At 33.9% G+C, this 18,291-nt stretch overlaps 3 protein-coding genes across 3 annotated transcripts; all 3 read left to right on the top strand.

Annotated features, from left to right (window-relative positions):
• Positions 1–3,084: 3,084 nt before the first annotated feature.
• Positions 3,085–3,513, top strand: LOC145050951 (uncharacterized). Its single transcript, XM_078999116.1, has one exon. The coding sequence runs from the start codon at positions 3,085–3,087 to the stop codon at positions 3,511–3,513; it is 429 nt and encodes a 142-aa protein (XP_078855242.1).
• A 4,588-nt stretch (positions 3,514–8,101) lies between these two features.
• On the top strand, positions 8,102–9,977 carry LOC145055168 (pentatricopeptide (PPR) repeat-containing protein). The gene has a single exon (XM_079003463.1). It carries the CDS (start codon positions 8,171–8,173, stop codon positions 9,617–9,619), a length of 1,449 nt encoding a protein of 482 aa, XP_078859589.1. The 5' UTR covers positions 8,102–8,170; the 3' UTR covers positions 9,620–9,977.
• A 3,495-nt stretch (positions 9,978–13,472) lies between these two features.
• LOC145055169 (Iron-sulfur cluster biosynthesis family protein) lies at positions 13,473–17,009 on the top strand. Its single transcript, XM_079003464.1, has 13 exons — positions 13,473–14,097; positions 14,192–14,299; positions 14,385–14,485; positions 14,580–14,666; positions 14,739–14,811; positions 14,897–14,962; positions 15,455–15,541; positions 15,665–15,730; positions 15,812–15,939; positions 16,041–16,127; positions 16,230–16,293; positions 16,391–16,534; positions 16,608–17,009. The coding sequence occupies exons 1-13, from the start codon at positions 13,678–13,680 to the stop codon at positions 16,749–16,751; spliced, it is 1,575 nt and encodes a 524-aa protein (XP_078859590.1). The 5' UTR covers positions 13,473–13,677; the 3' UTR covers positions 16,752–17,009.
• The last annotated feature ends 1,282 nt before the right edge of the window (positions 17,010–18,291 follow it).

The raw sequence follows: 18,291 nt of genomic DNA on the forward strand, positions 1-18,291 counted from the left end.
GCTCATGCCACATGATGAAAATGAAGTAATGTTGGAACTATAATCTATACCACCAACACCAATAACATCACTTTTATCAGCAAAGTTGTTTAAAGTGTCATAATATGGTCCATCATTGCTAGTTGCAGACACCATTATAATGTTGATGTTAATTTCTAAACTTTCTCTACAAATGGAAGATCCATGTTATCAGGGCCACCAATGCTCAAATTTAAGACATCCCTGTTGGTTGCGATTGCATAGTTGAATACATCAAGAAACCAAGATGTGTATGAAACCAATAGTAAGCTGAATAGAAATTTATGACTCTTAACATAGTTTTGATGATAGAAATAATGAGGAACTGTAGTGTATGTGTGTGTGTTACCTGTGCATCTGTAAACACACGGAAATCATAAGTCTCTGCATTTGGTGCAAAACCTAAGTATTCTGTGTTTTCACTAGCAATCACTCCAGCAACAAATGTTCCATGTCCAAGATTATCATTTAGTAAATTCTCATTCGTCCAATTTTTGCATTCCTGAAGTTGTGAAAGAGAAATAAAATGTTAGAAGCCAACTTAAAGAGAAAGTCATGGAGCCCATCAAAGGAAATGATACTTCACCATCAGTAAACGACATTGACGTGAAGATCTTCCCAGTTTCCTTCCTCCCATCTACAAACGCCTCAACTCGCTCATACCTTTTCTTCTTCATTCCACTAATCAAGTTCCTTAAATGGTAACTCGAATCAACCCTAACATCTTTCACTATCTACAGTGCCTCAAACTTCCTAATAACCAAATCAACAATGTCATCATCGATAGACACGACTCTGAAATCCGTAGGGAATTTAGAAGCAAGGTTATTTCTGTTGATACATTCCTAAGAACAAGAGTTGTATAATACTTTATTGACGTTATGCTCGAGATACGCCTTGTGGTCTACCGCTTTCTTGTATTGGATGAATCTGACAATCCGGTTCCTGTGAGGATCGGTGGCGGTGGTGGTTGTAGTGATGGTGCCGGGGTTAGGGTTTTGCTTTCTGATGGGTAGAAGTGGTAAATGAAGATTGAGATGCAGAGGAAGATGAATGAGAAATTGAATTTAGGGTTTGGCTTTCTGATGGATAGAAGTGGTAAACTAAGGTGTTGTTTGTTTTTTTTTTTTTCTAAAAAACCACTTTTGACAACTTATTGTTGTGTCGCACAGCACACACGCAACACTTGATCCTTCGCATCTGTTTTTTTTTTTTTTTTCAGAAGACTTGGTCTCCCTCTTCTGCTACAGAGGGTTGCAGAGATGGCCCGCAGACTTTAAACGTTTTCGCTTCGAAAAAACAAATGACACCTAAATCTACCATTCATCGGAATTATGTCGAAAGTATCACTTAAAAGATTTTGCCAGAACTGCATTTTAATTACCTTTATATCAGGAAAATGTCAAAGGATCCGTCAGATTTATTTAACCACTCCTTATTTTCTTTCGAATTTTTTTCCATCGAAAAAAATATGTTGGTATCAGTCGTTTCCAATAAATTTCCTAGTGAACTGACGTTTGGATTTTTACTTTTTTCTAGTAGTTTAATTTTACTTTAGTACATTAACTATTTAAAACTAAATTTAAAAATTAGACAAAAAAAAAAATTTACTCGACGAACCCGATCCTTATTACTAGTTCGACTGACTACTCAACATGTTCGAATCATTGGTTAAAAACAAATAAAAAATTGTTACGATTATGTTCTTTGAATAAAATGAAAAATATTCAAAAATCTTATTCTTATTGGCATTTAAATCACTTCTTAATAGAATATTAATTTTCAATAATCTTCTCATGTCCACCACCCAAAAATATCTTTAAAAAGTAAATAAATATTAAATTTCAAATTGAACATAATTTAAATTTCGGCATTGAGCTTTAATTTGCTACCCCCATTATCTAAAATGGTGAACCCACAAACCCCATCCATGTTGTTTATATATATGCATATGTGGAAATAGCATCATTTCTTTTTCTAAAGTAATGGTTATTTGATGTATTGGTATCTTTGATTTTTAGAAAATAGTGATCAAGAAAGCATATTATAATTAAGTTGATAATTAAGATTTTTCAGTTAACTGCTATTGCAATTTCTATCTATGCTTTTAGTTTATAAGTTATGATTTCATGAATGGAGGTATTCATATATACCCTTTCATCACTTCACATCCTTACATGCATGGGATATGAATGAACCTCCTTAGGCAATAGGAAACTGTAACGATAGTCAAGATTATGCGAATATGATTGGTAAGTGTGAAAGGAACAAATTAAGTCATACGTAATAGTGGTCAACCACTTGGCCTTGGGGGAAAGTTTTTGTGATCGATCTTGAGTGTATCTTACAGATAAAACCAACTTTCGATCGTGAGGTAACGTGTTATTCATTTGTGATTACATTGGATAAAAGTTAAATACAACTTCCCATTTTTTAGTGACTAGTTAATTAATTTGCATTGGTCTGTTTGTAATGTTATAATTAGTTTCCAAATTTAAACCTTATAAAATCATTAAATCGTCCGTTGACTCACAAATTTATATTGTATTCTAACGACATCATCACTAAGTTTGACTACTCTTTTCGTTGTGATGATGAACACCTTGTCACAACAATGGCTGAACCACCGCCTTCATCCCTATCGTCACCCCTCGCCACCAGAAAATTCCACCATCTTCGCCCCATGCATGCATGTTCTAAAATATCAAAAATATTGAACTTTTAGTTAACTAACTCAAAATTAAGTTTATATGTTTTGACATCAAATAAATGGAAATTAAAGATTTTTGTCATTTTGAATAAAGATTAAATTGTAGATATTGACGGGTTCGCTTGATTGACTTAATTTTAATAGTTTATTGTAACCTAATTACTTTTAATTAAAACGAATCACTCTCTTCCATGGATACCAAACATTAGCACCATGCCAACTAGGTGGGTCCAAACTCAAAAAAGTGCGATTTAGGGCTTTCTGTAATAAATCAAAACTCTATGCGCATTCTCTCCTGGCCTATAAATTGACCTAATGAATCTAAATTAAACTTGACTTAAACAAGATTCTAAAACATGGGAAACTGCTTAATTCAACAAAACAAGATGACCATCAAGGTAATCAAAACAAATGGTGAAGTTCTTGAATACAAATCACCCATCAAAGTCCATCAGGTCTTAGCACAACATGCAGACCATGCAATCTCCGACGTATCTCCGGTTGTTAGACATCTCGACCACCAAGATGATATGGTCGCCGGTCATATATATTATCTGCTTCCACTTCCTCATGTAGCTTTGCCGGAATCCATCAAGAACCCGAGAACCACAGTGAGGATTAAGCTGGTGATAACTAAGCAGGAGCTGGAGATGATGTTGAAAAAGGGAGGTGTTTCTGTTGCTGTGGGTGATTTGGTTTCGCAGATCGGAAAAAATGGAAGCTTGATGGAGATCGTTGATGGAAGATGGAAGCCAGGTTTAGAAAGCATACCTGAATCTTGTTAGGTTTTGATAGTGATAAAATATCGTAAACTTTCAACGACCGGGAAGAATCTTAAGTGCACGATTTAAAACGTGAATAATTGATTGGAACAATTTTTTGTCATCGGCAACAACTTATTTTTTGGAGGGTTGTACAATATAAAAAAAATTATGTTAAAAAACTGTTGGGTACTATTCGCGAATTAATTGGATGCCTATTGTTAAAAATTTAACGAGAATGTTAGAACACATGGGCATAACTGTAATTACAATAGAGAGATAAAGGTGTTTGCTTTTGTTTGTTGTTAAGTTTATGATGAAAAAAAGATTGTAAAGTTTTAAACGGAAACACTGATTGTAAAACGTGGATTCGTGTAGTGACAAACGCAAGATTGTTGTTAAGTTTATGATGAAAAAAGATTGTAAAACGTGGATTCGTGTAGTGACAAACGCAAGATTTTATAGTAGAGGTGTCATGAGAAACTTTAGTAGTTTCATGATAATAGAAAAAATATTAAAAATTTTCGAAATTCTTTACATACGTCGGGAAAAATCAGATGTTGTCGGTGCCACTACTAACACCCACATAGAACCTCCCCTAGGTTCATGCAAAATCAGGATGACAGGAAAACAATATATGTAACAATGAGTAACTTTTGATTTTGCATTGTTCAATCTTTTGGGATACCAAATGCATTTTTCAATAACTAAACCCCTAACCCCTTAAAGCCTAAATATTGACTAATAAATTTTTTTAGTAAATTACATGAATGGTCCCCATGGTTTGACATAATTTATATGTTTGGCCGTTAATTTTTTTTTTAACTCAAACCACTCTATGATATGTTGTTATTGCGTCTTTGGTCCCCAACCTACGTTAAATGAAAGTTTTACTCTTATCTATTTATATATATTTATATAACATTTTTTTTTATCGTTTGTCTATAATTATGTTATTATTATGTAATAATTTACTATAATCTAAAAGATTCACCACCCCACACTTTTATCTTGATCTCATCTCTTTCCTCGCACCACCTTACCGTCTCCCATGTTCGTCAATATTGGTCGGACATCCAACTTCTCTTGCCGAAAAGACCACAACCTCTCAATCATCCGCCTTCTCCCTATAAAACCGGAACCCTATCCAACATCTAGTTTTTTCCTCGTCAAAAAGAGCACCACCTCTCTTCAATTCGTCGTTCTACCTGTAAAATCTGATAATTAATCAGCATTTCAAATTTTTTCCGCTTAAATGATACTATGTGATCAAAGATCTTCACAAGATTGTACTTTCTTTCCGATATGTGACTATGTGATCGGAGATTCTCACAGAGATTTTCATAAAAATTGTTTTTTCTTCTTGCCGACATATGACTATTGGATTGGACGTAAGTATGTGATAGGAGATTGTCATAGAGATTTTCCTTTCTCTAGCCATGCTAGGCAAAAGTGGTATGCAATATTGATTAACTAGATAAAAATACATTTATAGTATTTTCCCTAGCCACACATGTAAAAACATCAAAAGTAGCTTGTGAAATACCTATTTATGGTATTTTCGAAGGTGTATACAAACTGCAAATTTAACAAAAAATGGTCTGCAAAATACCATAATTGGCTATTTTGGCATGTACCACTCGCAAAATTACCATTTTTGCAGGCTATAAAAATACCAATATTACCGACAATTTACATTTTTCCATTTAGTTTTAGTATTTTCCCCCCTTTTATAGCCTATGAAAATGGTCACCCCTGGTTGAAAAAATAGAAACAATGATGAAAAAACTCATTTTAAACTTTAAAAACTCAAAAACATGTAAAGATTCATTTTCATAGGTATATATATATATATATATATATATATATATATATATATATATATATATATATATATATATATATATATGGTCATAAAGTTTGCACCTTTATGCCATGGAACACCTTCTAGATCCCAGATTTGAAATGTAAGTCACTTGGGACGTCCAAATCCCAAAGACCAAGGTTCTTGAACCAAAACCCTCATAAAAATGGAAGTAAGTAGATCTAATGAAAGAATGATCAAGTTAGAGACTTGATTACCATAAAGTGATGAGGATGGAAGGAAATCCTTGGATCTACAATCTTCTCCTTGAACCTTCTAGCTCGTTCTTCTTCTTCTAGCTTGAAGAACACACACAAAATCACTCAAGAATGGCTCACACACTCACAAAATGCTCTAGGATTTAGGACTTGGAGGCTAGAAATGAGGCCAAAAGCTGAGGATTAAAATGCTTAAATAGGGTGCCAAAACCCCAAAATTAGGGTTTCACTCTAACAGACCTACCCGCCGAGTCGAGGGCTCTCAACTCGTCGAGTAGATAGCTGAAAACCAGCGTCCAAGACTCGATTCTACTTGACGAGTCAGGGGCTTCCAACTCATCGAGTAGCTTTATAAAAATGAATAAATTTATAAATAAAAATGTACCAGAAACCAGACGTTACAATCCTCCCTCACTTGACTTAGACTTCGTCCTCGAAGTCTGCTGTGTCTGGAAACAACTTCGGGTAGTGCTCCCTCATCTCCTCATTGGGCTCCCATGCCCACTCAGAACCCTTGTGGTGCTACCACTGTACCTTCACTAGTAGAACAACCTGTCTCTCCGGAGGCACCCCATGTAAATCCTCCGCGAATATGTCCGGGTACTCTCGTACTACCGGTACATCATCAACTGTCGCCTTACCCTAAGGCCCAACCATTTAGTCCAGTCCAAACATTTGGCATTCCAATGGTCCAACCTCTCATAATCCTCAAAACCTAGTTATGGCCTATCTATGGCCTAATTTTCCAAATTGGGCCCGAACCCCTTATATAGGCCTTACCCTAAAGCCCATCAAATTATTCTAGTCCATATGCTTGTTCTTGGATTACCCATTATTAGCCCAATCACTAAAACCCAATAGGAAGGCCTAACTTAAGGCCCAAGCAAGATTAGGGTTTTCACATAAAATGACGATTAGGGTTAAGTGTTTCTTACTTAACCCATTAAGGGCTTAATCCATTAAGTCCATCAATCTATTGGGTTAATCATGTACTGTGGACGGGCTTAACACATAATCCCAATCCGGTCATCCAAAATGCGAGTTCCGACAATCCAAAATCCATATACCCAAAATTAGGGTTTCCAACCCAATCACAACCCAATTAGGCCCAAAAGCTAAGTCTTTAGATCAATTAGGGTTTTATTAGGCCCACTAGGGTTTCATAAGTCAGGCACCACCCACTACCACCTCGGGTAATGGTGGTCAACAGTGGTTCATGGGCGACCACCACCTCACGGTGGTGGTTATGGTTCTAGTCCAATTATGTCCAAGCATCACAAAAGCAAACTAATCACGAGCAAAAGCACACTGCCACCTAACACGACGGCTGGTGGCGGCAGCCACCACCTCACGGTGGTGGTTATGAGTTTTCTTTGATTATACTAGTCACTAATTACAATTACATAATGCAATAACTTGAAATAACCCACACAAAATAGGATAAGCACACCCTTGTGGTGGCCGACAATGGTAGAGGGTGGCAGCTACCACCTCACGGTGGTGGTGGTGGCCTTTTCTCGGTTTTCCGGCCAAGCAAAACCACCCACGACACACACACACAACAGAAATACACATACACACGCGATTTTGTTTGCAAAATGCACCCAACCACCTGCCTGGTGGCGGCAGAGACACAAGAAGGCGACAACAACGGCTAACGACGGTAATAAGCGTGAAAGGGCGGAAATGCAACAGTGAAAGGAGGTGGCGTGACCGGCGACAACCTCGTCTTCGCCGAAATGGCAGTGTGGCGACTCGACTATGGACTACAGCAGTCCCTGAAGTCGTCGGTCTTCTGTTTCTCCACAACTAAATCACGACGGAAGAGGTGACTCCTCGTCTTCATCGGCAGTGACTGTTCGTGGTCCTTGCCGGCGATGGAAGTCACGATGGAACTAGATAATTTACGGCTTCCATTGGCGGCGGCGACATTGGCTGGAATCGGCGGTCGTTTGGCGGCCATGGGTGATCGGAGGATGAGCAAAAACGGGTAAAATTATCAAGTATATCGTTTCGCAGCAGCCTATTTTAAAATTGATGGTTAAACTTGTCTAAATCTTGAAAAAATTATCAATATTTTTATTGTTATATTTATGTTTTTCTTAACACTCCGTTCCTAAGTTTATCAAAAGAAAAGAAAAGAAGAGAAAAGAAAGTTATGAGGGAAAAGAAGAGAAAAGAAAGGAAAATAAAATTTTCTTTTGTGTTCCCGAATTAGAGAGAAGTGAAAGGAAAATTAATCATTTTCTTTTTTCTTTCCAAATCCTCCCAAATCAGAAAGAAAGATAGTTAGATAGGAGGGAAAATGATCATTCCATTTCCCTCCACTTCCTTCTTTTAGTGAAACTCGAAAATACTAATTTCTTTTATTTTCTTCTTATTTCCATTAATTTTCTTTCCTTTCTCTCGTTAAATTTAAGTTGGGAACTAGGTGTTAATATAATTACTGTGTTTAAATACTACTATATTACTATCTTAATGGTTTTACAAAATAAACGGTTAAATTTTGTTAGAAAGCAGCCTTTCAACTTCATTATCTTTCTCTTTTCGCCTCTACTCCAGCCCTTTGTAACCGGTTTAAAGCGATACTTTGGAAGAAATGGCCTTCAAGAAACTCCCAAGACCACCACCACTCTGCCGTCCTCCACCACCGTCAACCACCGCTAACCTTCTACCCCCACCGCCACCTCTCGACACATCACTCACTACTCTCCCTATCCTCTCTCTTCCCTCATCTACCTCAACCACTCAATCCCAACTCACTGATTTCATCAACACCCACCTAAAAAACAACCTCACACCGAACGACCTCCTCTCCTTCCTCAAAAACCAGCTCCACCACCATCCCAAATTTGCTCACCTCGACCTCCACGTCTTCCGCCACGCCGCCACCCTCGATTCCTTCCGCCACGACCACTCCACCTATGAATGGATGGTCCGCACCCTTGCCATAACCCACCGCCTCGACTCCCTATCACCCCTCCTCGATTTCATCGTCTCCAATCCCTGCCCTTGCTCCGACGGTATCTTTTCTTGCTCACGTACCGAACCCATCTTCCGTTTCGCCATCAATGCGTACTGTAACGTCGGTAGGTTTGACGATGCACTCCAAGCGTTTGATAAAATGCGTAAACTAGTAGATGGGAAGCCTAGCACAGCTATATACAATATCATGATCCATAGTTTCATAAAGTACTGGAAATTCGAAAAGGGTTTGGAGTTCTATGGGAGAATGATTCAAGATCGAGTGAACCCCGATGTGGTCACTTTTAACATATTGATTAATGGGTATTTTCGCAATTCCAAATTCGGGTTAGCATTAGAAGTGTTTAAGGAAATGAGGGTCAAGGGTTGTGTTCCAAATGTGGTGACTTTTAACACTTTGATCAAGGGATTCTTTAGGGAGAAGAAGTTGAAAGAAGGAATAGGAATGGCATATGAGATGATTGAATTGGGGTGCAGTTTATCGAGTGTAACTTGTGAGATCTTGATCGATGGGCTTACCAAGGAAGGAAGGGTTTATGAGGCTTGTGATCTCATCCTGGATTTTTCAAGAAAAGGAGTTTTACCAAAAAAGTTTGATTATTTTGGGTTAATCGAGAGTCTTTGTGATCAAAGGAATGAGGTTAATAAAGCAAGATTAATAGTAGATGAGATATGGGAGAAAGGAAATGCACCAAGCTCCATCACTTGTACTATTTTAATTGAAGGTTTAAGAAGGGTTAAGAACACAGAAGCAGCATTTAAATTGATGGATAAGATGCTTAATTATAAAGACACTATTGTTCCTGATAGTGTGACTTTTAACTGTCTTCTTGGTGATATGTGTAGTTCAGGAAGAAGTGTGGAGGCTAATGAATTGAGGGTTTTGGCTTATGAGAAAGGTGTATATGTAGATGAGGTAAGTTATAGCATATTAGTATCTGGATATTCAAAGGAAGGAAAAAAGGAAGAGGGGAAGGTTATAGTGGATGAGATGTTGGATAAGGGGTTTATACCTGATATTGCTACTTATAACAGGTTGATGAAAGGGCTTGGTTTTGGATGAAAGATCAGTTTTTTATTCATAAAACACTTGAACTCTTGAAGTTTGAATATTAAAAAGTTGGGTTTAAAAGTATGTTACTAATTAAATGAAAGAGTTTTTGTTAATTGCAGATTATATAACCCATGACGACTAAGAGGTCGAGGAGTGTAAAAAGAAATGGTTTGGATCCAATGGAAGATTGTTACTTGGCCTTCACAGTTAGTTAAAGATGATGCACATTGCACAAAGAAATAATCGATTTGTTTTTTCAATATACTTTATGTAATTCTTTTAACAATAGTTTGGTTGTTTTTAAGTTGGAATACATGATTATGTAAATATTTGTCAAAATGATCATTTATAAATGATTAAAGATAAATTGTTATATGTAAAAAAAAAGTTAAAATATATAAGTATGCCTTTGTTGTCATTTTACATATATAATAGTTTTTTTTTCAAACACTCCAAAAAGTATTTATCAGTTTATAGAGTTTTGCTTCGCATAAGGGAATTCGTACTTAAAAACTATGTCTTGCTACCTGATCAATTAATAAACATATTTTGGTCTCTTTTGTTCAAACTCAAATTCAACAGGGTGAGCAAAAACCAAAGACAAGATTAACTCTAATCTATAAATAGTCCCACATCGCCTGTTGCAAAAAACACCAATCAATTTCATCATCTATATTAATGATTTCTCAACTATCTTTTGGATAGCATCCAAGGTTTTAGCCGTTTGAATCTAAACTGCATAGAAGTCATGTGGTTAAAAACTGAACTGCAAGGGCATGAAACCACACTGCATCAAACAATCGAAATACCACACCACAAATAAACCACGCCATTTAGTTTTGTGATTGGAAACCAAATAAACCACGCCATTTAGTTTTGTGATTGGAAACCGTATTTGCAGTTTGCAGCTCGGTTTTGACCAAAAATTGTACTAAACCGTACCATGTTCAGCGTTACCCTCTAAGTAAAAGTAAAAGTTATTCAGAGTAAATGTTGTATTTACATTTTACAATAAGTAAATGTTATGTGATATCATTATTACACAAAATAAAATAAAATGATATGATAATTAAGAAATTAGAAATAAATTGTTATACATAAAATGCTGTTAGGATTGGAATCTTTTGCTGCAAGTCAAAAACGATATGGGTCGCAACATGATCAATTTTGTAGCAAGATTAGATCTAAGATCGTAAGATTGTAGGTAGGAACTCACAATCGAATAACGACCCAATCCCACCTTTTTTAGTTTTGTCTTTAGTATCTAAAATATAATTTTAAGTTCTTTCCAGACACTAAAAAAATGAATTTCATATATATTATTTCAACAATGCTTTGCAAAATCATAATTTTTTTTCCTTTCTACTCAAAATCTACCCTCAAAATTATCCAATGAGTTCGAAAACCGAACATTACATATAACATGAAACGACATATAGCCTCACAACTTCATAATTTTTTAACTTTTTTACTCCATTTTTAAGATTATATATATATATATATATATATATATATATATATATATATATATATGGGTGGACAACTATTGTGTGGACGTGTAATCAATGTTATTTTATGAGAATTACTAAGAGAATATGTTGTTTAGTAATGTGAATACATTCAACCTTATACAATTATCGTCATTTTCATGCATTATCACTAATTCTTATTCATTTTTGTTCTCACCCATTGTTTTTCACTTATTTTCATTCTTACAGAATACGACTAAATAAACATTATGACAGAATGAGTATAATAAAAAAATCTATAATAACTTCATAGACGATTTGAACACATTCACATTATCAAACAACATATTTTCTTTGTCATTCTCATAGATAACATTGTCCGCACAATAGATGTCAATCCACATATATATATATATATATATATATATATATATATATATATATATATATATATATATATATATATATCGTGTTTTACTTTCCCGAACACAGTAAATGAGTTTTATAAGAAAAGAATATGTGTATTTATAGATTGGAAAATGATACCAATACATCATTTGTCGATATGTATTTGTCATGTAAGACTATATTAGGTAGTTAAGTTTAAAGTTTATATTTTATGTTTTAGAACATCGCTATCTTTCAAACTTTATATAACTAAGGGTGTGTACTTTTAAAAGCTTCCATCTTTTTGATTTAAAAAAAAAAAAAACTCAAAAAATAAAATGTTTTGACAATTTGAGCTTTTAAATTTTGGCTAAAACAAAAAGTTTCTAATTCAAAAGCTACTTTAAGTAATGTTTACAAAAAAAATATATATAAATTGACTTAATTACATATTTTTAAAACCAATAACATGTTTTAGAGCTACTTTTGCCGAATATTCATAAACAAATAAGACGTCCAATGACTAGTTTTAGTGAATATGCCTATACATTTCAGTTTCAAACTTATAACTATTTCAAACTTATAATTATTTTAGTTTAGTAAGATAGGAATATGACTTATTAAGGTAATTAACTTTTCGGTTTGTTAACATCTTGGTAACTAATTTTTTTTTGTACATATCTAGGTAACGATTTTTTTGGAAGTGTTCACATATGACTATTATGACCTGTTGTAGCTGGTTAGATCCGATCATAATGGTCATATGTGAACACTTTCAACAAGTTCGTTATCTAGATTTGTACAAAAAATAGTTACCCAAATACGAACAAAACAAAAAGTAAGAGTAAATTACACGAATGGTCGATGTGGTTTGGGAAAATTTATGTGTTTGGTTTCTAACTTATTTTTTAACTCGGATGGTCCGTACTGTTTATTTTTGTTGCATGCTTGGTCCATGTCTTACCTAAAAAGACTATTATGCCTTTATTAATTTTCTTATTTATGTATTTATATTTTATATATTTAAAAAAAATTAATAGACCCCACATATTTGTATCTCTTCACCCTAAACCTGAAACCACATTCGAAAGATTTAATCTTTGTCCCACCGGTCACCATCTCATCTCTCATCCTCCTCAACTTCTATTTCTTTTCCATCTTTAGTGACATCGGCATCATCACTATCCCTTCTTTTTTCGGTCGTTCAACTCCGTCGAAACAACACCACAACCCACTGTCTCTTCATCAATTTTTTCACCACCACAACCCAATGCATCACAACTTCTATTTCCTTTCCATATTTTGTAGTGGTGGTTCGCCGGAGTTGAATGATCGAAAAAGAAGGGATGGTGAAGATGTCAATGCCACTAAAGATGGAAATGAAATAGAAGTTGGGGATGATAGGAGATGGGACGGTGACCGGTGGGACCCAGATTAAATTTCTCAAATGTAGTTTTAGGTTTATTAGAGGAGATACAGTAATGTAGGCTTTGTTATTTTTTTTAAATATATAAAATATAAATATAAAAATAAGAAAATTAATTAAAAAATAAATTAATAAGAGCACAATAATTTTTTTAGGTAAGACGGAAGACCGCAACAAAAATAAACAGTAATGATCATCCGAGTTAAAAAAAATTAAGTTGGGACCAAACACATAAATTCCCTCAAACCACAGGGACCATTAATATAATTTACTCTTACTTTTTATATTTGGGTAACTATTTTTTTTGTACACACGACCTTATTGATATTGAAAGTATTCGTAAAGTCATAATGGTCGTATGTGAACATTTTCAAAAAGTTCGTTTAGATGTGTGAAAAAAAGAAATTAGTTACCCAGAGAAAAATTAATTACGTTAATAAGTCATATTCCCTGAAAAATAGTTCATTATGATCCAATTTTCCGATCGCGAAATTAAAAAACTATATGTGATATTAACAACATTTTATATAAATATATATACACGTATATCTGAAAATATAAATTCCTCAAGGGGTAAAATTGGAACATCATTAACACAAGGCCTCGGCTGCTTCCTGCCTTCCTCCAGAATCCTATCTGCAAACTCGTTGAACCTTCAGCCCTCTTCGTCCAAACAACACACATTCAAACTAACCAAGAACAAAGATTCGCACCTTCAAATTCACATCTGTTTTCCATGGGGAAAACCTAATAATCGTTACCATAATCATCCAATAAATCAATAAATGGCGTCGATATCCACTTGCTTCACGATAACACCTAAATCCCACTCAAAACCCTCATCAGTTTTTTCCCTTAGACCCTCCTGTCAATTCCACTACTCTTTTAGGACACATAATGATGTTTTTCATAGGGAATTATTGAGATTTGAGAGACAGCAGAGTAGTAACAGAAGAAGTTTTGTGTCGGAAATAAGGTCCAGTTTTAATGTTCCTTCGGTGGAACCAACGGCGAGGATTAGGCCTGGGAAGATAATTGAGAGCGATAAGTTGCCGGCGGATGTGAGGAAGCGGACGATGGACGCTGTGGATAAGTGTGGAAGAAGGGTGACAGTTGGTGATGTGGCAAGTAAGGCTGGGATTAAGTTGACTGAAGCTCAAAGGGCTTTACAAGCCCTAGCTGCTGATACTAATGGCTTCTTGGAGGTAGAGTTTTTTGGTCACTTATGATATGTTGATGTTATGCAATTTTGTATAATTTAATTGCATTATATGTGTTTCATAAAGATGATTTCAACAGGTTTCAGACGAAGGTGATGTTCTTTATGTGTTTCCAAAAGATTATCGTTCAAACCTTGCAGCCAAGTCACTTCGAATAAAATTTGAACCTTTAATTGAGAAGACAAAGGTATAGTCCCAAACTCCTAAAATGTTATTTAGGGATTTACATGATGCCCAAAACTTACAATTTCAATCCAAATGTGTTTTTGCAGTCTGGTGCTGAATACTTGATCAGGGTTACTTTTGGAACAGCTCTAATTGCTTCCATTGTTATTGTTTATACAACAATCATTGCTATTCTAACAAGTAGTAGGTACTTTGTTCTTCCTTCTTTTTTGTCCTTGATGAGTTAGATCAAATGTTTGATCATAACTGAAACAGTTTGGATATATTACTGATAATGACAGTGAAGAAGATAATCGAGGAGGAAGACGCAGAGGAAGATCTTTTGATTCAGGATTCTCTTTCTATCTTAATCCAGCGGATTTGTTTTGGTAATCTTTTGTTCCCAATTTCTTTTTTCATAACATGACACTTTTTCTTTACCTGTTGAACTTGTTGTGTAGGTATTGGGATCCATATTACTATAGGAGGCGAAGGGTACGCAAAGAAGATAATGGAATGAATTTCATTGAATCTGTAAGCTGAATATTAGTAATTTTTGTCATTTGATAATTTTATTGTTTTGTGATATGGAGAATGATTTTATATATATGTTTTGTAGGTGTTTTCATTTGTGTTTGGTGATGGTGATCCAAATGAAGGTATTGAAGAAGAGAGGTGGAAGTTGGTAATAATTGAGCACTAGTTCAGTGGTCCGTAGTTACTTTCAATGTTTTGTCTTGATATGTCTGTATATCATATGCCCTTTATGAAAATTAAAAATCATCTTTCCTTGTTGCTTCTCATCATCTGTCTTAATAGTTAATAGATAGCTTATGCTAATCCTGATAAATGATGTTTAAAAAGTATATGAGAAAAAAGAGTTAGGACTTAATGGGGAATGCCTCTTTTGCATGACTTTCTTAATTAAGTTGTTTTTTCTGCATTAAATAAAAAAGAAAAACCACCTTATTGTTATGTGAGATTCTATGATATTTAGTGCAATGACAATGACAGATATTTAGAAATGATAATTCTAAAGGAATATCTAATGTTTTAATGATCATATGCACTATAAGGTTCATATTTCTCTTCTGTATTTTAAATTTATATTCTTTTTTTTTTTTCTTTCTTTATATGTGGGTAGTCTGATAATATTATATATTTCCCACTAATGCAGATTGGTCAGTACATTGCATCAAATGGTGGTGTTGTTACAGCAGAGGAACTTGCTCCATATCTTGATGTGGAAAATGCAGATAAAACTGTAAGACATTCCTTTCGACATATATTACATTTTTTTTAAATAAAAACAAAATTATAAATGTAGGACACAATTATATATATAATAAAAGACTTGAATTGTGTTTTACTTTTACATTTACTACAGGATGATGACTCATACATTTTACCTGTTCTTCTGCGTTTCGATGGTCAACCAGAAGTCGATGAACAGGTATGCACAAAATTTCAAGATTTTAAGGTGTTTTTGAAAAAAATAAATAATAATAATAATAAAAAAGATATAACTGTGTAGGGGAACATCTTGTATCGGTTTCCATCGCTTCAAAGAACAGGTGGTAGGAAGGAATACGTGGGGAGAAAATGGAATGAATTTGTGGGAGGGGTTGATAAGTTCTTTAAGGAAAAAAAATGGGATTTCAGGTCTTTTTTTTTAAAAAAAAAAAAAAAATTAATTATATATATTTGTTTGCAAAATGGAATTAATGTTTTGACATACGTGTTACATGGTGGTGATGATGCAGTAAAATAAGCAATGCAGAGAGGGCAATGGTTGCTGGTTTGGGAGCGTTTAATTTGTTTGGAGTGATTGTTCTTGGCACAATGTTGAAGTAAGTAATTTTTTAATAAATGTATATTATTATGTATTCTCTAAATCCGTAATTTCTCCTTTTTTTAATTTTATAATTTGTTTTGTGAAAATATATTTGAAGGAATATGACGGTTACACCAAGCGGATTCATTTCATTTGTCTCTGAAATATTTCCTCTTCTCCAGGTGTGTGTAACTGTAACCCTCCTAAAAATTATTTTATTAAAATAAAAATTGATCACATATTTATATTTATATTTAATATAATATATTGATTTGACAGATTTATGCTGCCTCCTTTTTTGCTATTCCATTGGTGCGATGGTTTATCACTCAAAAAACAAATGCTGAAATAGAGAAAAGAAACCGAGCCAGGGAGCTGCGTGCTCGAGCACTTGAATTGCCAGATGTCTCCCTCAGACGAAAGGTAATAATAATTAATTAATTAATTAATTAATTAGTTAATTAATTAATTAATTAATTAATTGTATATGATACAGATTCTGAGTGCTCGGGACATGTCTGAGAGGACGGTGATTGGGAAGGATCGGATTGTGTACACGACAGAAAGAGACATATTTGAGCAAGACTATGACACTCAGGAATGGGATAGGAGATTTAAAGAGATTGATAAGTCTGATTAAATTTAATAGATGAAGAAAAGAACGTTTATATTGTGAAGATCGTTTAGCTTTTGTTTTTGTTATGGTGTATAATGTTGGATGTTCATTGTTTTGGTGGCGATTAAAACTATAAATTATAACTTTAGCTTCTCATTGTTGATGAAGCTCTATATATGGCTTCATGTGATCACCAATGCTCGGTTTTGAGCTCAATGGACAAACTTTTTAGGCTTGATTTCGAGTTAAAGGACAGATTATTAAGGATATGAGTTGGATGTATGAACTTGTATGTGACATTAATTTTCTAGTGTTATGAAAAACATTATCGTAATACATTTTAAACACAAAGGAAAATGGATGGGATCAATTTATGACATCTGATCCTACGATCTTGATACGAAAATGATCATGATTGTTTTTTTGCTTGTAGGAATCTTAATCAAAATCCTGAACACACTAATTTGTTAGCTATTCGGTATAAGTATAATCATATTTAGGGATTTTTTTTTTCTTTCATGTTTGCACAATTAGATGTATGTTTAGTTGTCCTAGTTTCTATTTGATGCATGATTTATAATAAAAGAAAGAGGCAAATTTGGCTAATCTCATTTACTATTTTACATGAGTTAATCGAAAATTAGCAATTTGACTCTTTTTTTGACCAAAAGAGTCGTGATTTTTACAAATGGCATATGTGGGAATCTAAGTTTATATGCAAAAATTAAAATAAACAAGGCATATTTTAAAAGTTTGTGTGTTAGAAGTCCTTAAAAAACTATTTATACAACAAAATTAAGTTTAATATTGTAGTTTTAATCTATAAAATAACAAAACATGGACTTCTCACAATTTTTCAAAAGGATTTTGAAGAGTTGAGAATTTCATTTTTTTTTTGTTATTTTTACATATCAAAACTATAATATTAAACTTTCATTTGCATTAGAAAAGGTGATTTTTTTCAAAAGAGTTGATAAACTTAGATTTTTGCAGATTGTCATCGGTGAAAACAAAATTGATTTTTTTTTCTAGATGGCAAAGATTTTAGTAAATCATTTGTGAAAACGGACCATTTTGACTTTTTTGCAGATGTCCTCTACGAAAACCATGATTATTTTGGTCAAATTGCTAATTTTTGATTACATGTTGAAAGATGATAAATAGAATTAATCTGATTTGTCCCTTTCTCTTAAAATATTTATTTATAAATTTAGATATTAAACCCATAAACTAAATAAGTTTTAGCTATCTGTCTTATCATGTGTTTTTCAAAATCTGTACAAGGTATATTATAAGAATAACAACATTTAGATATTAAATATAAAAGATATGTAATTGTGTTATGCACCCACTCTGGTCATCTTATTTTAGAGAAAGGGTAGTTTGGGGTAATCATCAAATAAAGAGCATCTTGTTGGTGCAGGGGCATTATGGGTATTTTATATTATTTAGTTGTTATGACTGATAGTATAAGAGGGTAGTGGGTTAGGAAGTGAGACATCGATCTTTTCTGTTAACCTGAAATTATTTCCTTTTAGGAGAGTGGCTATCTCGAATCAGCGAA

The sequence above is a fragment of the Lactuca serriola genome, chromosome 5 (genome assembly GCF_051521515.1).
Source record: "Lactuca serriola cultivar US96UC23 chromosome 5, Lser_US96UC23_V15, whole genome shotgun sequence".
Lineage (NCBI taxonomy): Eukaryota > Viridiplantae > Streptophyta > Magnoliopsida > Asterales > Asteraceae > Lactuca > Lactuca serriola.

Excerpts from the sequence above, each read along its gene's own strand:
- LOC145050951 (XM_078999116.1), top strand. The coding sequence starts at position 3,085 with ATGGGAAACTGCTTAATTCAACAAAACAAGATGACCATCAAGGTAATC.
- LOC145055169 (XM_079003464.1), top strand. The coding sequence starts at position 13,678 with ATGGCGTCGATATCCACTTGCTTCACGATAACACCTAAATCCCACTCA. Across the intron at positions 14,963-15,454 it reads AAGAAGAGAGGTGGAAGTTG|ATTGGTCAGTACATTGCATC; the intron begins GTAATAATTGAG and ends CCACTAATGCAG. Across the intron at positions 16,535-16,607 it reads ATGTCTCCCTCAGACGAAAG|ATTCTGAGTGCTCGGGACAT; the intron begins GTAATAATAATT and ends TATATGATACAG.
- LOC145055168 (XM_079003463.1), top strand. The coding sequence starts at position 8,171 with ATGGCCTTCAAGAAACTCCCAAGACCACCACCACTCTGCCGTCCTCCA.